This window comes from Trematomus bernacchii, unplaced genomic scaffold (assembly GCF_902827165.1).
Source record: "Trematomus bernacchii unplaced genomic scaffold, fTreBer1.1, whole genome shotgun sequence".
Lineage (NCBI taxonomy): Eukaryota > Metazoa > Chordata > Actinopteri > Perciformes > Nototheniidae > Trematomus > Trematomus bernacchii.
In genome coordinates, this window is record NW_022987668.1 from 4,714,375 (window position 1) to 4,739,165 (window position 24,791).

The 24,791-nt window shown below is 39.3% G+C and overlaps 1 protein-coding gene across 2 annotated transcripts; it reads right to left on the bottom strand.

Moving 5' to 3' along the window:
• Nucleotides 1–101: 101 nt before the first annotated feature.
• Nucleotides 102–22,977, bottom strand: ccdc172 (coiled-coil domain containing 172). 2 transcript variants are annotated; one of them, XM_034135921.1, is made up of 8 exons: nucleotides 22,798–22,977; nucleotides 21,648–21,733; nucleotides 19,415–19,531; nucleotides 17,433–17,598; nucleotides 16,618–16,719; nucleotides 15,073–15,175; nucleotides 621–708; nucleotides 102–391 (listed from the first exon to the last, which is right to left on the bottom strand). In XM_034135921.1, the coding sequence occupies exons 1-8, from the start codon at nucleotides 22,874–22,876 to the stop codon at nucleotides 356–358; spliced, it is 777 nt and encodes a 258-aa protein (XP_033991812.1). In that variant the 5' UTR covers nucleotides 22,877–22,977; the 3' UTR covers nucleotides 102–355. The 2 variants fall into 2 exon arrangements, with proteins under 2 accessions (XP_033991812.1, XP_033991811.1); XM_034135920.1 differs by having other exon boundaries at nucleotides 102–394.
• Between the last annotated feature and the right edge of the window lie 1,814 nt (nucleotides 22,978–24,791).

Genomic DNA, 24,791 nt, shown 5'->3' on the forward strand with positions numbered 1-24,791 from the left:
TCCAGTGTGTATAGCAATGTTACACTTTGTCCACCTGAGGGCAGTATACCACCACTTTAGGAACACCTCCCTTATTTATTTGTTAGTCATGTTCCAATAAATTGCATGTAAAAAGGAATATTTATTATAAAACCAAAGGTATAAACAGAGCGGCACATTGTATAAAAGCTTGGAAAAGAAACCGGTTTCAACCCTGAGGTCATGCACAGAAAGGAATTTGCTCTTTTCATGTAACTTATTACGGTTTATTATCTCTGTGTTTGTTCCTTCCCGTCCTTTTTCTTCCCTTAACTCCTGTCTATTCATATTCATGTTTGTTTTACCAGAAGAACCAATATAACCTGTATCATCATCCTCATCGCGGCTCGCTCCCCTGGCTGCTGTCCAGCTTCTGCTGAAAGAAAAACCCCCAACAAAGGAGAGAAGAAATAGGATGAATATGAATGAGTTCTGAACTTCCTTTTCCCATAGTGTGTATTTCAAAATGACTAATGATGTGCTACACATGTGCTTGAAAGATCGTGGTGTGACATGCACATAATGCTGTGTGATTCTGGGAGGGTGTGAATAACTTTGTTCAATCTTAAACAGTTATAAGCTTTGTAGAGAGGCTTTCTTACCGACTTCAGGAAGTGTATCTCTGATCGTAGAGCCTCTCTCAGAAGCTCCAGCTCTCCTTCTTTATGCATCTCCAGCTCCTGCCTCAGCCTAAACAAATGAAACACATGTGAGCAAGTGAAGGAGCGCTGGAGAGGAAAGAATAGAAATACAAATAAACATGAAATGGATGTTTAAAGAAAGCATCAGCGGTTTCGTTTCTACATATCAACGTATTGATGCGTTTTCTTTGCTTCACTATACTAGAGCTTTTGTGTTTTACCACTGACAAGAAAACATTTCAATTAAACTGAAACCTACTGTATCTTGCACGCTGGTATTCATGGTGATCGTGACAGAATGCCAGTTTGTCTTTGTGACAAGGCCAAATATTGTCACATAGTGTTGACCTCTGTAGTCAAGGGAATATAAAAGACTACAAATGTGGAAGCAGGGTATATGCAGGAATCCTGAAGTCACATGTAAGACCTTTTAAGACCTTTTTTAAGACCCTTTCCATACATTTTAAGACCTCATCGCCACTTCGAGTTTTAACCGGTTACATTGGCGACACACTTTACCTCACATTTACTATATACAGTATTGATTGTCCTTCCTCCTTATCTTCCAACCATTTGCGGTACTTTTGGATCTTTAAGTATTTGGGGAATTTACGGTATTTTTGGAACTTTAAGTATTTTTGGAACTTTAAGTATATTTGGAACTTTAAGTATTTTTGGAATTACGGTATTTTTGGAACTTTAAGTATTTTTGGAACTTTACGTATTTTTGGATCTTTAAGTATTTTTGGAACTTTAAGTATTTTTGGAATTTACGGTATTTTTGGAACTTTAAGTATTTTTGGATCTTTGGACCCTTTCCATACATTTTAAGACCTCATCGCCACTTCGAGTTTTAACCGGTTACCTTGGCGACGCACTTTACCTCACATTGACTATATTCAGTATTGATTGTCCTTCCTCCTTATCTTCCAACCATTTGGACGCAAACTTGCATTTCCCCATAACGATGTTGCTTAACAACCGGCGTAAACGGACCTTCGCGCGCTATCAAGCAGTGAGCGTGCGATGTCCTGTTCAGATGACGTCAAATCCAACGGGATGCCATAAATAAACTACACAGAATCACACTACACACCTACGCAATGATTACATTCAGGCACACTGTAGAATACAACATCTTTGGACAATTTATATACTTATTGGAAACTAGCTACAACATGTAATACCTTGGAAAATGCCCTTTAATACTTTTTAATAGCATTCATTTTCGCTACATTGATTTATGAACTTTTAATACTTTCTAAGACCCCAAAAACTGGCTTTAACAATGTTCTGTCACTATCAAGATGAATGTCAATGATGGTTTTTGTGACACATATTGTCTCCTAGTTTTGAGCAGTGTCAAGGGAATATAAAAGACTACAAATCCCATGGTGCTAGCATTTAAGAGACACAGATATGTGTGGAAGACACCACAAAGACACAGTTTATTACCTTTAAATGATATGATGCACAACATAATAAAAATAAAGACCATCTAAATTTGTTTGTTTATCAACTTATTTGAGTTGTGCCTTTCGTTCGACTCTTGCAAAGGCCTATTTCCTTATTTGAATGTGTGTGAAAATATTTTTTTTTTTATTAACCACGAGTCCCATAATATCAATGCAGCTTCAGAAACCAAACAAGTCAAATCACAACTGTGAGTAAAACTAATACATTGAAAGATAACGCATTCGAAATGTCTGTTTAAAATGTGGCTTAAGGAAACAAAGGAAAGAAGCTCATGCACAATATACACTATCCCAACTTAGTAGAATAAGTGTTGGGTTTTATATCAACACATTTCCCTGAAAATGTACATGACTTGTTTGATGTTTTCAGATGTAAACAGCAGGAATTCACACCTTTATTTACATGGACTAAATCAACATGACTGGAAATACTCTGGATTATTTAGACATTTAGGCCCCGTCCACACGGAGACAATTTCAGTTGTATCCGCTAAAGTTCTCTCTACACGAGGCCGAAACGGAGCCGCGGCTTCGGAGCCCGAAACCGATACATTTTGAAACCAGTTCCCAAAGTGGGTAAGTCTGGAGACGACACGCTTGCGGCTCCGTGTGTACGCCCTATACAACCCTTTCCTGAATCGATGATGCCATAGCCCCGCCTCTCCTGCTCACCCCTGCGTCACCTGCGTCATTGCTGATGCGTTTCGCCAACCACAACAACAATGGCGGATCACAGGTTTGCGTTCGTGCTCCAGATGCTACTGACCATGATACAGATTTTAGTGCAAAATCTACAGCTCCTCTACCACAACATTACATTACATGTTAGACGCTTTTATCCAAAGCGACTAACATACTCAATACTGTGGCCAATCCCCACAGGAGCAATTTGGGGTGAAGTGTCGCAGGGACACAACGACATGCTGACTGCAGTGTGGTTTGAACCTGTGACCCTGATCCGAACACCAACGCACAACCCACTGCACCACACGCCCCCAACCATCAGCAATGTTCGGGGGGTCTTCTTCGCTGCTTTTGGTGTATTTTGTGGCGGAAGTACAGCGCCACTTACAGGCCCGGCATATGTACTACAGCGTCTCGAGCGGTTTCGTGTGAACGGAAGACTTTTTTTAAATCGACTTCGGTTCAAAATCAGTTTCATCTCCGTGTGGACGGGGCCTTAGAAAACTCCCACATCAGACAAAGAGTTGTTCGACGTTAATGTTCACACTGATTTGATTTGTTGTACACTACAAGTTACTGCAAGCTCACAGGAAGTAGAGACTTGATGATGTTTGGCGAACACTTGTTCATCCTTCTTCAAACATCATTATGTAACCTTTGTGACACACCAGCTAGTCGGTACTTGGGGAACAATATCTCCTCTGGTAAAGATATCCTATTTCAAATGCATATCATACCTCTGTTTCATTCTTAAATAAACAAGGACTGAACCAGGTAATGCCTTAACAAAAGCCATGTAAAATCAATCAATCAATGTTTATTTATATAGCTCAATATCACAAATGTTACATTTGTCTCAGAGGACTTCACAGTTTGTACAGAATATCAGTATGACAATACGACACCCTCTGTCCTTAGACCCTCACATCGTACAAGGAAACACTTCCAGAGAAACCCCAGAGTTTAAAGGAACATGGGAGAAACCTCAGGGAGAGCAACAGAGGAGGGATCCCTCTCCCAGGACGGACAGACGTGCAATAGATGCCGTGTGTAAATCGAAGAGATAATACATTTTACAGCGTAGGTAGACCGAATGTTTGGAAATGCATGAGTCTATAATAAGAAGATGAATCCACGAGGATATCCATCCAGGACTTATGATCCAGGACCACAGCAAGAGGCTGTAAAACAGCTATAGAGGACACTTTGTTTGCAACACCACAAAAGAAAATGTCCTTTTCCACGGACTAAAAACAGAATAAAAACAATCTTTAACATTGTCTGCTCTCACACTATACTTTATTAAAAAAAACATGCAATTGAATACTCAGTCGAGATTGCTTTTATTGGAAAAATAAAACATATATTTGATCTCTTGGCTGTGATTGTACGGTTCTGCCAGGTGTTGGAAGGATCTATATACCGAGACAAGATACCTCTATATCTCTTTTATTGGAAGTTAATGAAACAATAACACAGCATTGCAGTTTTCACAGTCTGAAGACAAACACAAAGCCCTGTTTTAAAACATCACACTTCTCTGTGGAAGATCAGATTTCAATGTGTGTTTTTATTTGTCAGACAGTTTATTGATTTGTTATCTTCACGGTCATCATCTGTATATTTCTCTCACTCTCAAATGCTGGTTTATTTCTATTTTGAGATGTTTCTATTTTAGAATTGTTTATTTATAATCTTTTAAGTTGTGCAATGCCTTGTTTTGTTTTATGCTGCTGCAACAAAACATGTTTTTCCCAAATTGGGATTAATAAAATATCTTATCTTAAAAGGCGAGCAGAATGATGTTTCCAACCGAAAGACACCCAGCTTTTCGGATATCAGTGGTTTCTGTCGTTTAATATCACATTTCTGCAGAGCAAAGACATCCTCAAATGAGCCTTCAGGACTAATGCAGCAGTAATATATCAATGAGGAAAATCCGACACACCAGAAAATACATATAACTCCTAAATCAGGCACAGCGAGAGGATATTCCAGGTGTCTCTCTCTGTGCTGTGCCACAGTGAACGATGCTCTGCCTGTTTTGCACACTGAACACTTTTTAAATGACTGTAGCACTCACTCAAATTGACACGCATTCAATTTCAAACAATCAATAAGCGCGGAGTTAAATATGCGTTTTAAAGGGAGGCTGCAGACGGGATTGATGGCTTCGGCTCAGAATGGATGATCATAAGAATGAGTGAGAGGACGCCCTCCCTCAGAAGACTCTTCCTCAGCACTTCCTCAGGCTAATAAGCCCGCCAGTAATGAAGGACCTCGTATGTTTAATGAAGCTGAAGGATGAGCACGACATGCTTCCAACATGCATGATTTAGGGCGATGCTAGGGGAGGAAAGAGGGGGGGGGGGAACTCAGAGGAGAGACATGAGCAGAACATGGGGAGGAAGGAAAGGACGGAGAATGAGAAAGATGATACTATATTGTCTTCTCATTTTGCTGTCACTCCATCATATACAATGTTGATTTTAATCTGAAAAGCCCACTAACGTGTTGTGTGATATTGGGCTATACAAATAAAGTTTGATTTGATTTGATGAGGAGAGTATACTGATGTAAGAAAAGGGGTTTCTCAATATCAGATTTTTTTAAGACGTGATTACCATGGATTAAAGAGTTCAAGATATAGAGGTGATTGCTATATCTATAGAACATTTAATACATATACCACGGCCTGTCGTGAGCTATTGCTTAAATATACACCTGAACATCAGCAGGAGAGGACTCTTTAAAGTAGAGACACTACATACTGATATACACCTGAACATCAGCAGGAGAGGACTCTTTAAAGTAGAGACACTACATACTGATATACACCTGAACATCAGCAGGAGAGGGACTCTTTAAAGTAGAGACACTACATACTGATATACACCTGAACATCAGCAGGAGAGGACTCTTTAAAGTAGAGACACTACATACTGATATACCCTGAACATCAGCAGGAGAGGAATCTTTAAAGTAGAGACACTACATACTGATATACACCTGAACATCAAGCAGGAGAGGACTCTTTAAGTAGAGACACTACATACTGATATACACCTGAACATCAGCAGGAGAGGACTCTTCTAAAGTAGAGACACTACATACTGATATACACCTGAACATCAGCAGGAGAGGACTCTTTAAAAGTAGAGACACTACATACTGATATACACCTGAACATCAGCAGGAGAGGACTCTTTAAAGTAGAGACACTACATCTGATATACACCTGAACATCAGCAGGAGAGAACTCTTTAAAAGTTAGAGACACTACATACTGATATACACACCTGAACTCGCAGCGGAGAGGACTCTTTAAAGTAGAGACACTACATACTGATATACACCTGAACATCAGCAGGAGAGGACTCTTTAAAGTAGAGACTACATACTGATATACACCTGAACATCAACAGGAGAGGACTCTTTAAAGTAGAGACACTACATACTGATATATACCTGAACATCAGCAGAAGAGGACTCTTTAAAGTAGAGACACTACATACTGATATACACCTGAACATCAGCAGGAGAGGACTCTTTAAAGTAGAGACACTACATACTGATATACACCTGAACATCAGCAGGAGAGGACTCTTTAAAGTGGAGACACTACACACTGATATACACCTGAACATCAACAGGAGAGGACTCTTTAAAGTAGAGACACTACATACTGATATACACCTGAACATCAGCAGGAGAGCACTCTTTAAAGTAGAGACACTACATACTGATATACACCTGAACATCAGCAGGAGAGGACTCTTTAAAGCAGAGACACTACATACTGATATACACCTGAACATCACAGGAGAGCCACTTAACATACTGATATACACCTGAACATCAGCAAGAGAGGACTCTTTAAGTAGAGACACTACATACTGATATACACCTGAACATCAGCAGGAGAGAAGAACTCTTTAAAGTAGAGACACTACATACTGATATACACCTGAACATCAGCAGGAGAGGAGCTCTTTAAAGTAGAGACCACTACATACTGATATACACCTGAACATCAGCAGGAGAGGAACTCTTTAAAGTAGAGACACTACATACTGATATACACCTTAACATCAGCAGGAGAGGACTCTTTAAAGTAGAGACACTACATACTGATATACACCTGAACATCAGCAGGAGAGAACTCTTTAAAGTAGAGACACTACATACTGATATACACCTGAACCTCAGCAGGAGAGGACTCTTTAAAGTAGAGACACTACATACTGATATACACCTGAACATCAGCAGGAGAGACTCTTTAAAGTAGAGACACTACATACTGATATACACCTGAACATCAGCAGGAGAGGACTCTTAAAGTAGAGACACTACATACTGATATACACCTGAACATCAGCAGGAGAGAACTCTTTAAAGTAGAGACACTACATACTGATATACAACCTGAACATCAGCAGGAGAGGACTCTTTAAAGTAGAGACAACTACATACTGATATACACCTGAACATCAGCAAGAGGAGGAACTCTTTATTACGAGACACCCCTAGTTAGATACATACATACTGATATACACCTGAACATCAGCAGGAGAGGAATCTTTAAAGTAGAGACACTACATACTGATATCCACCTGAACATCAGTCAGGAGAGGACTCTTTAAAGTAGAGACACTACATACTGATTATAACACCTGAACATCAGCAGGAGAGGACTCTTTAAAGTAGAGACACTACATACTGATATTCACCTGAACATCAGCAGGAGGAGAACTCTTTAAAGTAGAGACACTACATACTGATATACACCTGAACATCAGCAGGAGAGGACTCTTAAAGTAGAGACACTACATACTGATATACACCTGAACATCAGCAGGAGAGAACTCTTTAAAGTAGAGACACTACATACTGATATACACCTGAACATCAGCAGGAGAGGACTCTTTAAAGTAGAGACACTACATACTGATATACACCTGAACATCAGCAGGAGGGACTCTTTAAAGTAGAGACACTACATACTGATATACACCTGAACATCAGCAGGAGAGGACTCTTTAAAGTAGAGGACACTACATACTGATATACACCTGAACATCAGCAGAGAGGACTCTTTAAAGTAGAGACACTACATACTGATATACACCTGAACATCAGCAGGAGAGAACTCTTTAAAGTAGAGACACTACATACTGATATACACCTGAACATCAGCAGGAGAGGACTCTTTAAAGTAGAGACACTACATACTGATATACACCTGAACATCAGAAGGAGAGAAACTCTTTAAAGTAGAGACACTACATACTGATATACACCTGAACATCAGCAGGAGAGGACTCTTTAAGTAGAGACACTACATACTGATATACACCTGAACATCAGCAAGAGAGGACTCTTTAAAGTAGAGACACTACATACTGATATACACCTGAACATCAGCAGGAGAGAACTCTTTAAAGTAGAGACACTACATACTGATATACACCTGAACCTCAGCAGGAGAGGACTCTTTAAAGTAGAGACACTACATACTGATATACACCTGAACATCAGCAAGAGAGGACTCTTTAAAGTAGAGACACTACATACTGATATACACCTGAACATCAGCAGGAGAGGACTCTTTAAAGTAGAGACACTACATACTGATATACACCTGAACATCAGCAGGAGAGAACTCTTTAAAGTAGAGACACTACATACTGATATACACCTGAACATCAGCAGGACGAGGACTCTTTAAGTAGAGACACTACATACTGATATACACCTGAACATCAGCAGGAGAGGACTCTTTAAAGTAGACACACTACATACTGATATACACCTGAACATCAGCAGGAGAGGACTCTTTAAAGTAGAGACACTACATACTGATATACACCTGAACATCAGCAGGAGAGGACTCTTTAAAGTGGAGACACTACACACTGATATACACCTGAACATCAACAGGAGAGGACTCTTTAAAGTAGAGACACTACATACTGATATACACCTGGACATCAGCAGGAGAGGACTCTTTAAAGTAGACACACTACATACTGATATACACCTGAACATCAGCAGGAGAGGACTCTTTAAAGTAGAGACACTACATACTGATATACACCTGAACATCAGCAGGAGAGGACTTTTTAAAGTAGAGACACTACATGCTGATATACACCTGAACATCAGCAAGAGAGGACTCTTTAAAAACTAGCTGTGTAACCCTCATCATGTAGACAGGTTTGGGGAATGTTAATCACTTCTCTTCTGGTATTGAATAGAAGAAATTATCCAAAGTAGAGGCATCAGCAATAACAATGACCCTTCCTTCCTGGAACACTATTGATCTCCGGTCTTTCATTAAATAAAGGAAGTGTCTTTGTGGAGAAACACGATGGACATCCTTCATTCATATTCTCCCATTAGTTAATAGCCCACTGTGATGAGCAGACACGTGCCTTTACAGGTTCAGTTTTTGCACACAAAGGTTTAAATGGTTTGTAATTATATTGACCTTAATTTCTAAATTGCTTAGAAATCAGTGTTCGCTCGCAACAGTCTTAGGTGCAGCTTCGAAAATAGATTTACTGCCATTTAATAAACTAGTTTCAATTCACACCGTCAGGATTTGTGACGAAATAACTGTTTTAGAAAAAGAAAGAATATGCTGTAAGCTGCTCTTCTCCACAGATACTGATGGTTTGACAAATAACCAGAATGAATTAGTGCATATTAAAGCTCCCATGTCATGCTTTTCCGGTTATTACCCGTCCCCTTGTGTTATGAAGGTTTTTATGCATGTAAACGGTGTGCAGAGTCAAAACCCTCAAAGTACACCCTGTAGCGAGTAAAACTCTAACACAGAAAATACTTCCCCAAAACGCCTCGTTGGAGATACGTCACTGCCCATTTGATTCTTCCGGGTACCGCCTGATGTCATGCGGTACCCGGAACGAAATGGACCAATCCCGAAGAGCTATGGCCACACCAGCAGCGGCGTGTTCCTCCTCCAGAGGTTCGAAGAACCGGCATTTCACAGACGAAAGCTTCCAAAACATTGCCCAGTTTGAGGCCGGATATGCACAGCTTGTTTGGACCGTTTGGAGCAGGGGAAGATCCGGGTATACAACCTGTAAGTTTGCATTGTTATTTGTGTATTTATCAAACAAGACTGTTTAAATGTGTAAACTGTGTTGGACTGCTAAGCCATTGACACAGTGCTAACTGTGCTAACTAAGTTGCTAGAGTTTCCATATATCAACTCTAATATCAGCAGATGGCCTTGCATACATGTATCTCATACACACAAAATACCTATTGACAGTATACTCCGGGTGATTTGCCGTCCGGTCAGTCGCGAAACGTAATTACATTATAGCTGGCGTAGCGTGTATGCAACCGATCTAACACACGGAGCTAGAGCTAGCTTTGGTCGGAAAAACATTTTTGTGATGCTACGTTGCTAGCGTTTAAATATATCAACTACAATGTCAGCAGATGGCCTTACATGTTTGTCATGGCAGGAGAATGTCTGCAGTCACACACATGGAATACTCATACAGTATACTCCGGGTGATTTACCGTACATTGTGACAGTACATATACTGCATGTATAGCTACGAGGCTAGCTGTATGCTAGCGCAAAACAATGCATTCATGACCGTTACAATGTATGACCGAACGTAGCAGACTACCCGTATAACATTGCAATTATAAACACGTTATTGCTAGCCTAATATGAACCACTAGCTTTTGTTCATAGTAGTTTTATTACTCTACATTATAGTTGCCGTTCCTCCGAGCTAACGTTAGCTACCAAGGTAAACAAAGCTAGGTTAGCATATTAGCTGACAAGCTGTTCATTAGATTGATTAGATAGATCCACACTCGGAAGGCCACAACGGAAAGACAAGGAGACATACACAAGTTTACAAAACCACGGCACATTTATTGTGGTAAATGCAGAGATACGTGGTCAGGGAAGAGGATTGCTGTGCTGCTTGGAGGGAGAGAGGCTGCCGTGTGACTCCCGGCAGCTGGCTAGCACCTCGGCTCCGGCCAGGTGTCCGTGATCGCGCTGATTAGCCTCTTCAGCTCCACCCCATCGTAAGACAAAGGCCCTGGGGCCGTCACACTCTTCTATAACAACAGTTAAAAATATATATATGTATATAAAATATACGCCATGATAAGACTGATGTTCGGCTGAGAGCAGCCGTTTAGACATGGGCGCAGCCTCTCTGGTGGTTGACTAATCAGAACAGAGTGGCCGAGCTGACCAATCGGAGCACACTAGGCTCACAGGGAGGGGGGGGGCAAGAGCTCCAACGAGTCGTTTAGTGGAGAGAGTGAATACTGCTGAATACACATGCTTGACAGAGATGCTGTATGCGAAACCAATGTGAGTTTGGAAAATTGCACAGTATAAATCTATTTTAGTATACCTCAACAATGTAATTATGATCAGTGGAAATGGCCATGACATGGGCCCTTTAACAGAAAGGTTTTAGGAGTATGAGAATGATTTGAATCAGGCTAAGAAATGTCTTTGTCTGTCGTTAAAAAGCGCCTAAAGCAACACTTGTGTTTTTATTGTCTCAAGCTTCCTATAGATTATTTTGGTGCCTTGTGAATAAATAAATTAAATGCTAAGAGACCCTGCACAACGGCTGGATTGTCGCAATATCACAAGATCATATGCAAAGCCAATAAAACCAGGAAATACAACTCATGCAATATCAAAAGATCTCATAAAACAATATGCATATAATATACATATGAATATAAAAGCTCTGCCCCTCATTCCTTTCTCCTCCCTTCATCCATCACATTAGTTTCTGTTTATGTCTTCCCACTTGTTGACAATCAAAGCCTTAATTAAGTCACATTTTATTTGATCTTTATTGGACATTTGTAACTATACTTACTTTTATAAAACGGACAAGTCAAATCAAGCAATCTGATTGGTTCTTAGCCGTGATATAATGAGCGTATACCACGGGTAGAATTGTAGTTACTTTTCACAACAAGTCAGTATCCCTCCGCGTCTGAGAAAAAGCTACAACCGTTACAACTGTTAATTGACGACATGCAGAGCGACATGCAGAGCGACATGCAGAGCGACATGCAGAGCGACATGCAGAGCAGGTAGACCAACTGGAAAAGTACCCCCATTCAAAAGCTTTCTGATGTGGGTCTTGAAACAAAGCAGAGACATGATGACCGTTAGTGGCCACAGGTGCGAAAGCTCTCTCCAAAGCTACTGGAAGCCGAATCTCGGGGACCGGAGAAAGTGGAGCAATATTCTCGCCACGCCAAGCAACAGCCTAGAACAACCTCAGCCTATACAAGTAACCACGTAAGCCATGCTACTGATGCTGGACAGTTTTTCAGTGGCTGCACAATGCTGCATCCGCTTCGCGTCGGGCCGAACCACGCCCCTTAACTGTGATATAATGACCATATGCCACGGCCTGTCGTGAGCTATTGCTTAAAGTGGACCTATCATGCTATATTTGAATAATATAGTATAGGACCATACCTATATACGGCATATTTATACTTTTTTTTTTTCAAAATACCAAACAGATCATGCATTTTATCCATGCCTCATTTCGCTCAATTTGACATTTTTTAGCTCTGTTTTAGCAAGGGCTGATTCAGTGAGAACAGCACCATCTACAGGCCTGGCATATGTACTACAGCGTCTCCAGCGCTTTCGAACGGCAATGGCCGTGGCTGTCTCCTCCTGATTGGTGGAGTTGGCCCAATAGCCGTAGCGCCACCGTCCTGACGTCAGGACAGTGTTCAAATCTGGATCAGTTTTTATCAGATCCGTTGCAGCCCCTTTTTTAGAGATTTGGGTATGGAGGAAAATAGAGAGGGTTGTGTTTTCTGACACTTGGTGAGTTCCCTGGAACACCGGGGACACATATTCATGTATAAAAGACGTACAAAAGTGCATTTTGCATGATAGGTCTCCTTTAAATATAAATATTTGTATTCATATTTTCTTCTAAAATGAGGCAACTGTGACAAAACCAAATTTCCTCGGGATTAAAAATATATATATTCGGATCTGATTTTACATTTGATAGACTAAATGATTCAAAAAAGTAATAGACACAATCATTTGGTAGTTGCAGCACTTTTGAATATTGTGACTTCCACGCATCTGAATATTTGAAATCAATCAACATACTTTATTAATCCCAGGGGGAAATGAATGATATAAATCTAAAAGCTCAACTCTCTGCCCCTCATTCCTTTCTCCTCCCTTCATCCATCACATCAGTCTGTTTATGTCTTCCCACTTGAATGAAACACATTACACATCAGAGCCTTAATTAAGCCAAATGGTCTTAATGCTGTTATTTACACTTCCAGTTGGACAGCAGCCAGCAGGAGAATCACAGCCGCTCCATTCAGCACTTTCTCTCAGTATGACTCGGTTTAGCTCTTAGTAAATAACACCTTCTATCTAATGAGCCCGCAGACTGCTGTGTTGGTAACACTGTGATTCTCCGCTGGTCCTTTGCAAGTGTTTTTAGCATCACACAGCTGTGGCTTCAGCTAAAAGTGCGTGTCGTGGCTTCCTTCCTTGTTTATCTATCAAGCCACTAGACGCCTTAAACAGACATGTTTTAACTCGTTTCCTTTCCTTTATATTACTTACAGTTTGAAGAGTTGCTTGGCCTCCGATGGTTTAGATCAGGGCTATTCAATTAGTTTGGAATGGGGCCCGGTTGATGAAAATGATCCAAAGCAAGGGGCCGGGAAAAAGATGGCTTGAAATATGAGCAATCATATTAAGAGCTTCAGATACAGTAAATACTACAACAGCATAGTGGAGTGCATATATTGTGTTTAATTCAATCAAACAACATAGCCCCAAGGCCTTTAGAGATCTAAATGGCAAGTTCAGAACTCAGTAGAACTACATGTGAAGCTGATTTAACCATCAACATCATTTCATTTGATTTAATTTAGGTGAAATTATCTAATCATTCACGCAGAGATGCAATAAATGACAGGAGTTGTCACTACAGTAGCTAGTAGGTGGGTTCGAAACCAGAGCCCGCAGAAGTTTTCAGGCAATGTCTTTCTCTCTATCTCTTGATGTAACACCCTCTCTGGAATAAAGGCACTTAAAAAAATTCATTAAAAAAAAAGTAGATTACTTTTTAACATTATAGAGAGGCGAAGTCCCTCCCCTTCCGGGGGACCTCCATGGGTATGTATTAAAGTCAATGGAGAGAGAAAGATTATCTTTCGATCCCGTTTGAATTGTGCCACGAATTACACACATGATGTTTGTCAATTTAAAAGATAATTTTGCAAGTTAAAAAAATAAAAATGTGTCGTAAAACTGTGAAGTAACACTTTTTTTGTGTGAAACCGCTCAATGAACTACATCTCCCGTCTCGCACCACACACCAAGACGGCCGTCACGTTGGCACATCTCACTTCTTTCTTTCAGAATGAGGCGGAAAGTATTAAAAGAGGTGAAAATCACTCCAAGTCTGGGCATGTTGAGAGCTGTACATACACACAAGGGGAGTTAGTCGGTTCCTAAGAGCCAGCATGCGGGACCGGGACTCTGGGATTTGTAGTCTTTCTAGTTGCGTATTTTCATAGTCTTATATTTCAATAGTTTTACGACAAACTGTGACTTTTTTGACATGGAAATTATTTTTTAAGATTGACAAACATCATATGTGTAATTCGTGGCGAACCGTGTCTATCACAACTGGACCTTCTGTAGAGACACACACACCCCCCGCCGCCAGGTTGCTGCCCATCACTGCCACTTTAGAGCAGGCGCCGTGGGAATTGAAATCCTTTTATAGTGTGTTGACTACAGACGTCACAATTAGGTGGCCTTTCTTATAAAGTCAAAATACTGGCTCTAACAGTGCGTCTACTTCATTTCAGTCAGTTATGTTAAAGAAACCCTGGTGAGAAGAGGATTTCAGTTGTTGTGCACCAAACCTACAGACAGGCCTCTAAAACTAATTAAACATCCCATCTGCTCAGCCAGGAATAGTTTAAATATACGGAAGCCCCTGTGAATTACATTTTTGTATGAGATGCTAAACGGTTTACTGCTGTGTTTACATTGTTTTGTTCCATTTTACTCCTCAGTGTTTCATTTTTACTTCCCTGCAGCTGTTCACTCGTTTGAGTCTCATATGGATTATATTTCTTTGACATAATGGAAGTGATTTACTGGAATCTGTGTCCAAACATATGAACTTCTCTCAGTTGATGCCACTCACCTGAGACAGGTGTTGTCAGTGAGAGGCTTCTGACTGACAAACAGTCCCTCGGCTCTCAGAGACTCCGTCATCGCTTCAGCTTCACTCAGCTGGAGGTCCAGGTCTGCAGGAAAAGAGGATATGGTCTTTTATAAGGTGTATATCAGTATGTAGTGTCTCTACTTTAAAGAGTCCTCTCCTGCTGATGTTCAGGTGTATATCAGTATGTAGTGTCTCTACTTTAAAGAGTCCTCTCCTGCTGATGTTCAGGGTGTATATCAGTATGTAGTGTCCCTCTACTTTAAAGAGTCCTCTCCTGCTGATGTTCAGGTGTATATCAGTGTGTAGGTCTCTACTTTAAAGAGTCCTCTCCTGCTGATGTTCAGGTGTATATCAGTATGTAGTGTCTTACTTTAAAGAGTCCTCTCCTGCTGATGTTCAGGTGTATATCAGTATGTAGTGTCTCTACTTTAAAGAGTCCTCTCCTGCTGATGTTCAGGTGTATATCAGTATGTAGTGTCTCTACTTTAAAGAGTCCTCTCCTGCTGATGTTCAGGTGTATATCAGTATGTAGTGTCTCTACTTTAAAGAGTCCTCTCCTGCTGATGTTCAGGTGTATATCAGTATGTAGTGTCTCTACTTTAAAGAGTCCTCTCCTGCTGATGTTCAGGTGTATATCAGTATGTAGTGTCTCTACTTTAAAGAGTCCTCTCCTGCTGATGTTCAGGTGTATATCAGTATTTAGTGTCTCTACTTTAAAGAGTCCTCTCCTGCTGATGTTCAGGTGTATATCAGTATGTAGTGTCTCTACTTTAAAGAGTCCTCTCCTGCTGATGTTCAGGTGTATATCAGTATGTAGTGTCTCTACATGTCTCCATGCTTTAATGTTCAAAAAACTCTTTATTTTTCTCATACTGCCTGTGCTGCAGCACCTCTTTTCACCCTCTGTCAGAAACCAGAACCCAGTCTGCTCTGATTGGTTAGCAGGCCGGCTCTGTTGTGATTGGTCAACCGCTTAGAGATGTTAACTTTGGGATTTTAGCCTTTGCAGACCATTTACATGCACAAAAACCGATAGAACACACTACAGGAGAGGGATGACCTCAAACAGACATAATACGGCCCCTTTAATAATAATAAATCATACACAAAAATCACCTATCTGGAGCATTGATAGCTTCCAGCTGAGAATGCATACTCTATATGTGAGTAAAGCTCCTTTAATACAGATTTTTTAAGAAAATGAGCCGCCCATAGAACCAGAAACATATTAATGTTCACAATCTGGTCTAAAGATACGGTCCAACTGCCTACAACTGTATGGCTGACTTTGCTGCTGTTTTTCTGGCTTACTCCTTTTTGTGTCTAGCTCTGATATCTGTCAAACAGAAGAAGAAAAAAAACTGAGTGAATGAAACAAACAAAGGGGCTTGTAAAGCGTGTTTCAGAAAAATAAACCTGTCAGCTTGTCAGTTGCTGGGGTGAAAATTGCAGCAGTTTAAATCTCTCTCTCTCCCTCTTTCAGAAGCACATCATCTAACACAATAATAACCTTTCAGCGTTCACCTTTCTGAACATTTTCCAGGCTCTGCACTTTGAGCAGCAGCACTCTCTTCTCCTCCTGCAAAGAGCTCATGTGTCGGTTCCTACGGCTCATCAGATCCATCTCTGGAAGTTAGGGGAGAAAAGACTATTTCAAACTGGACAATGATCGAGTGAAAAGCACCAGAGGGGCCGAACTTAACATAGAATTTAGAAAACTTTGTATTTTTTAGATAATGCAACAAGAGCATTTTTTTAATTCACTTTAACTGTACAAACAATCAAAAACAATGTTCCCTTGAGCCCAAAAATAAATCACAATGGTTCTCTTTTGTAATTATGCGAGCTTTATTCATGATCTTGTAAAACTAATAAAAACAATTTCTGATTAAAAGTTACTAGGCTTTAAAATATATTATACTTTAAAATCACTGTGACAGCATTTTCTGATAACACTGCATAATATTTATTGCTGATTCTAAAGATTCAATTATAATAACACCCATTTAAACTTCAAAAACACCGCTTGTGTTGTTCTCAAAACTATCTCATTACTGATATTAGTTTTGATATCATTCTCGAACCACCATCTATTCCTCACGTCAGTAACGTTGGTTATTGAAGTGACTGTTATTTTGTATGTATTGATTGTTGTGCTTGTATTTATGTGTTAATGTGTGCATATGTATAAATGTGTCTGTTGATTGTGTAATTATAATTATAAATGTTGACTTTGAACCATCAGCATTTTTCACTTTCTTATGACCACTTGTATACATCAAAGTGTTGAAATGAGCAGTGAAGGTCACATCTGCATTATCTAACATGTGTTTTCCCACCTGTGTTCACGGCGTCCTCCTCCCTCTGCAGGTTCAGCCTCTCGGTGTGTGTTTGTTTCTCAGAAACTACGCCTCTGTTCCCGCAGAGACTGAAGTCGCCGTTAAACCTCGAGATCTCTTCGAGGAAGTTTTTCTCTTCTTCCTTACACTCCCACTTTATCTTGGCCTGGTATGAAAACACAGATTAAAGGAAATGCTTCCAACAATAATATCATTACAGCTGGATGTGATACTACTACTGCTACTGCTACTACTACTGCTACTGCTACTGCTACTGCTACTGCTACTACTGCAACTACTACTACTACTGCTACTACTACTACAACTACTACTACTGCTACTGCTACTACTGCTACTGCTACTACTACTACTACTACTACTGCTACTGCTACTGCTACTACTACTACTGCTACTGCTACTACTGCTACTGCTACTACTACTGCTACTGCTACTGCTACTACTACTGCTACTACTACTGCTACTGCTACTACTGCTACTGCTACTACTACTGCTACTGCTACTACTACTGCTACTGCTACTACTACTGCTACTGCTACTACTACTGCTACTGCTACTGCTACTACTGCTACTACTACTGCTACAACTACAACTACTTCTACTGCTACTAGTACTGCTACTAATACTACTGCTACTACTACTTCTACTGCTACTGCTACTGCTACTACTGCAACTACTGCTACTACTTCTACTGCTACTGCTACTACTGCAACTACTACTGCAACTACTACTGCTACTACTGCTACTGCAACTACTACTACTACTGCTACAACTACTGCTACTGCTACTACTACTGCTACTAGTACTGCTACTGCTACTACTGCTACTGCTGCTACTACTGCAACTACTACTACTACTGCTACAACTACAACTACTTCTACTGCTACTGCTACTAGTACTGCTACTAATACTACTGCTACTACTGCAACTACTACTGCTACTATTACTGCTACTACTACTGCTACTATTACTGCTACTACTACTACTTCTACTGCTACTGCTACTAGTACTGCTACGGCTACTACTTCTACTACTGCTACTACTACTGCTACTGCTACTACTACTTCTACTGCTACTGCTACTAGTACTGCTACTAATACTGCTACTGCTACTGCTACTACTTATACTACTGCTACTACTATTGCTACTACTACTTCTACTGCTACTAGTACTGCTACTAATACTGCTACTACTGCTACTACTTCTACTACTACTACAACTACTGCTAATGTTATTGAGGCTAAAAGAAAATATTAAAATCAAAGACAAGAGTTTAATGTATTATTTTACCTTTTTTTTTAATATATTTTCCTCACTAAAATATATGTATTTAATTGGAAATGTTTAACTTTAATTTCTAATGTTTACAAAAACACTTTATTTTAACCTTTTTATTACTTTTTATTTGTCTTTATTGGACATTTGTAACTATACTTGATTATATCTATATATATATATATATATATATATATATATATATAACTGTGACAAAACCACTTTTTCCCGGGATAAAAAAAATATATATTCCGATTCTTGATTATTTGACTTTTTTATAGAGTAAATGATTAAAGAACTATTTAAAAAAAGGAATAGACAAAATCATTTGGTTTGAAAAAAATGTTTTAGTTGCAGCAGTTATGAATATTGTGAATTCCACATCTGAATATTTGAAATCAATCAATCGAAATACTTTAGTAATCCTGGGGGTAAATTACGTTTTGACACAGTTGCATCTATATTAGAATAAAATAAATACATATACAAACATAAGTTGAAGCAAGAATATGTAATCAAAGTCCTTGTAGCTACTCGGACACATTAGGCACAGAAGCTCTGTTATGTAGTTAATAGAGCTCAGCTAAATAAGTCAAAAAGCAGATGTTCCAACATAAAAATGGTTAACCGAGCTCTTCACATTACACAGAACCAATATGATGTAAACATTGATTCAGGCTTTAACCCACGAGCTGTTCTGTGAGTCGGCTCTTCTGGCCGAGCAGCTCCTGGATCTGCTTCAACATCTGGACTTCACTTTTCTTCATCAGGTCGCGCTGCAGCCGCATCGCAGACAACTGCTGAGCCTGGAGCGCAGACACATGAGAAATGTACAGAGAGTAAATACATAACAGATACTTTACATGTGGAGAAAAGTAAGTGATCCCACAGGAGGCTAAATGAGATTAAATTAAAGTTTTAGGATAGACAGCAGCTTGAACAATCACTTTGAAAAATGACCCTTTTCTTTGATTTATTCTAAAACCTGGGTGTATACATTTCTTTTTCTATAGATATATATTTGCTTTGATACTTTCTTGTAAACTTTCCATTGTGTGATTATGGGATCCAGCCTAAAAGAATAAAGACAATTGCCCATATTATGACAGAGAATAAAAATTATGTAGGATGTTTTTTAAAAGATGTCTGAGGCCTGACTTTCTGACAAAAAAGAGTGTACTGAGAGTGAATACTTAACATGGCCTGGGACCCCCGCTGACTATTATCCACCCCAGAAAAACATGTTGTTCTTTTTAATATTGTTGCACATTTTCTGCTCCACGCTACCTCTTTTTGAATCAGCACAGCTCTCCACTTTGAATAAAGTATTTGTCATATTTTACTGTACTCACTTTCTCACATTTCATTTTGTGTTAATACCGTCTTTATTTTCTATGAGTAGCAATAGTCTTAACATTGTTTTTTTCTTTGTATGCACCATATATACCAAAGCAAATTCCTTGTATGTGAACAGTAAACCTACTTGGCAATAAAACCGATTCAGATTCTGATGATTCTGAAATGTTAATGATCCCACAGGAGGACAATTAGATGGAATTAAAGTACTAAGATCGGCAACAGCTGGAACAATCGTTGTGCTGTATATTGAATGAGGTGGCATGTAACCTGGGTGTATACATTTCTTTTACTATTCATATATATTCGCTTTCAAATGTTCTTGTAAACTTTCCATTGTGTGATTATGGGATCCAGCCTAAATGAAAAAAGATAATTGCCATATTATATAGGATGTTTTTAAACATGTCTGAGGCCTGACTTTCTGTACAGTTTTCAGTCTGCAGCCGGATCTGTCAAGGCGGTGAGTTTATTGTTCTTTATACTGAGCACAGTACATTTTCAGCAAGCACTATCAACTTCCAAGTTTTCTAAACACTGTAATTATCTTAAGCCAGCTCTCATAAACTGTAAGACGTTACATCATGACGGCTGTAAACACACTGTGCTGTAAACACACCCTGCATATCGGCACGATGTAAACACTCTCAATATCCCTCTCTATGGGGTAAGAAAAGGTATCCGTGTCCCGTGTTCTCAGGCGATAACATGGGGTTGTAATTCAGCAAACTGTCTGATTGGCTCTTCTGATCGGATGTCCACAGGAAGAAGTTTGCCATATTTCTGAGAGGTCAACAAGCCGGCCTTCCGACATCACATTTCACACAAGCTAAAAGGTTTCTCTAATGTTATCCGGTGGAAATTAACCATTGATTTCGCATCGGCACTTGCAATTTGTACCGTTGATAAAATGAATGGCAGGGATTAGGTGTTTTAAATCATAAAGGAGATCAGTTCATCAATACGCCAATATGCACTTCCTAAAGTGTTGATGCTACTGAGACTGTGTGCTGCCTCAAGGTTTTTATTTTTACACTATACCAGATTACAAAATTAAATGAACAGTGGCATTATTGATGCTGCTCCTTAGAAAACAAACACAATAGTAACATATTAACCAATTACTCATCATGTTACTGTTCCTTACTCAATAAGCCCATATGAACATTTACTGTAGTCTATCTACAGGCACAATTCAAGGTCAAACTAAATCATATTTCACCATGTACATGAGTATAAGGCTGTGTTCTGTCATAAATCACCATTTCCATCAGAAAGGAATAGTCACCATTTACTGACACTGGCTCACTGGGAAAAATGTGGAAATTGGTAAAAACCTATGGTTAATATTCAGGTAATCCTGTTAAAACTGATAGAAAAACAATCAAAGCATGTTAAAAAGGTGTGCATCTCAGACATCCATTAGCTTTGGTATTAATTCCAACAGCCTGCTGAATCATTAATATATCAAATGATGTATAAGTCAGCTCCTTACACACTGCATCATGACACATTGTTAATGACACTCTTACTTACATGATCTTAAAATAAGGAAAATAAACTCACCTTTGTCTCCAGTTCCTCATTAGTCTTTTCATTCTTCTCAGTGGCGCTCTTTATCTTCTCATTGTATCTGATAATGGCCACTTTAACTGAAATAAAGATTACTGATTAGCCGATAGCATGCAGCAAAACACTCACATGCACTGAGCTACATTTCACAAAATAAGTATGTTTGAATGTCACATTACATTTAAATGTATAGACTAAATGATTACATAATTGATAAAAGAAAATAGACAAAATAATTTAGTTTGAAAAATAAGATGTTGTAGTGCCGAGAGAAGGGAGTCGGAGGCGGTGCATCGAAGGTACGAAGTTAGCTTTAATGAGCAGCAGAAACGCACATGTTGTCGGGTCGCAGCCCGGGAAGACAAGAGAAAGCGAAAGGAAGGAGGACACAGTATATACCAACAACATATATGTCCGTGCGGAAACAATACCCCCAACCTGTAGTTCCATGATTGGATTATGTAACCCAGTGTATTAATCAGTGATCACTACAATGTGTTAGTTGCAGCATTTATGAATATTGTGAATAACAAATCTGGATATTTTAAATCAATCAAAGTACTTAATCCCAGATCGAAATTAGTTTTTTTGACAGTTTTTGTGATTGGTTGAACCGAGTAAAACCTGATATATATTAATTATAATTATAAGAGGATGGCTAATGTTTATATTGCTAACATAGCTAGGTACTGTAGCAATGAAGTCCTCATACTTAGCTTTAGCTATACAGGGTTCATACACTTTTTTACAAATGATTTTCAATTACTTCTCCATGACCTTTACCTAATTTTCCATGACCAAATAAATAACGGTACCACTGAAAATTGTTTATTTTAACATGGAACAGGAACAAATCCAAAACAAATCAAATAGTAGGCTTAGTAGCTTCTACAGGCTAAAGCAACTAAAATCTCTCACCAGCAAAATACCTCGTCAGTTAAATGCCATTTTACGTTTCATTACTATACAATACAGTATTTATTATCATTATAGTATTACTATTTTGGCGATTAGATCAAATATAAATTATATTTGATGCAACTTTAGTTACATTTCCATTACTTTCCCAGGTTTTTAATGACCGTAAGAACCCTGGCTATAGCATATTTTTCTGTCCGAAATTCAAGTAGAAAAACAAACATACCTTCCTTTAGTCTTTGAGTCTGTTCAGTTAACTGCTGTTCAGTGACAAGGATTTGCTCAAAGAGTGTGTCTAAACTCATTTTAAGTCAATCAATGGCTCAATAAGTAACCTAGAATGACATTAATATTGAACCTACTGTACATAAAGTTGGTTAGCTTGTTAACTTTGACGTTAGCTTGAATATAGCTAGCTACTCCTATGACGCAGTTTAAACTAATCTCCCGGATGTGTCAACAACTGATAACCAGCTGACGTCACGTTTTTTCAGTTACGTTACTTGGCTGACACAGCGTTCAAGATCCCCGCTCCTGGTTTGTTGTGTTTATACAACAATGAACCACCAAAATGTATTATTTGGATCGATGTTTTTGAGAAATGAAGCATCAACAGGTACAACATTGAATAACGGCTCGTCGTCAACGGTTATTTAACGATTCGTCAACGTTTCTTAAACAGTTTGTCAACGGTTCTTTAACGGTTCGTCAACGGCTCGTCAACGCAGCTAAAGCTAAACGAATGTCCCGGATGTGTCAACAACTGATGGCTAACAAGTTAAAATTACTTTAGATAACTTTTAGGTGAACAAAAGTAACGGTCATGGATGTTTAAAGAGAACTGGATAAAGCATTGAAGGAACTGTTCACTCCTGTGAGAGTTACAGCAAACCTAAACGACCTAAACTACTTATGTATATAAACCACATTTGAGATACTTGCACTGTACTTGAGTACTTCCATTTTGTGTTGCTACTTTGTACTTCTACCCCACTACAGTTCAGGAGGTTAATTGTGTACTTTTACTCCACTACATTTGTTTTGTACCTTTAGTTACTTTACAGACTCGAGTAAAGTAAAAAGTCTCTCAGAATTGTACTTAAGTACTTGAGTAAATGTACTTATTTACTTTAAACCACTGGACAAGCTGTACATTCGTATTTCTCTGTCATTTACTTTATTAAATGTGCCTTTTTGGAGTCACCATTCCTGTCCTGTTTCTGCTTATAATTTACAGCAGTGTTGGCAAACTGTGGTCCCTTACAGTAAAGTGAGTAATTGATCAGTTCACACTTAAATGTTTTAAAGTGCTTTATGGCCACACTCAGCTTTCTTTACAGTAATCCATTGCCTACATTTGTCACACAATTCCTGACTTTGACCAATTTTCCGGTTTCACCACAGGGACAGAGAAAAGCTGATCTGATCCGGTGCCATGAAGCGCATTACCGTGTGAAACGTTAAATGACCAGAGGACTACATCATTCTGACATTCATTTGCTAAATTAATACCACATATTGATTGAGGCTTTTCATAAATCACCAGACTGAGAGCCCTTCCCCCTGACTGGCAAAAGAAAGGCTCCCTTTGGAGACTTAAGAACAGCAAAGTCATCACATTGTAAGCAGACAATTATCCCAGATAGTACACTGAGCCATTCATTGTACCCTTTTTTCTGTCTGACATATTAAAAAAGGCTGTGGGCATATCTTATTAACAAAAAATGAAAGTAATTTTGAAAAGTGTGTCTGTACCTTGCAGGATTGATTCATCTACCTAATCATGGCTTCCTTTCCAAAAAGGGATCATTCAGTGACGTTTAAATAAGCTATTTCATCTCATCTCTATCCCTGTGTGTGTGTGTGTGTGTGTGTGTGTGTGTGTGTGTGTGTGTGTGTGTGTGTGTGTGTGTGTGTGTGTTGTGTGTGTGTGTGTGTGGTGTGTGTGTGTGTGTGTGTGTGTGTGTGTGTGTGTGTGTGTGTGTGTGTGTGTGTGTGTGTGTGTGTGTGTGTGTGTGTGTGTGTGTGTGTGGTTGATTTATTGTGGTGCACGCCAGCATCCCTGATTGATTCGGCTCACTCTTTAATGCAGAGAGGGGCTCATTGACATAGTCCGGTCCCATGTATTTAGCCAAGTGGATTAGCCTCTGAATAGACCATATAATCAATGACCTGAGGGAAGAGTTACAACCCGCCTGGTGCATCATTCATGTTATCATT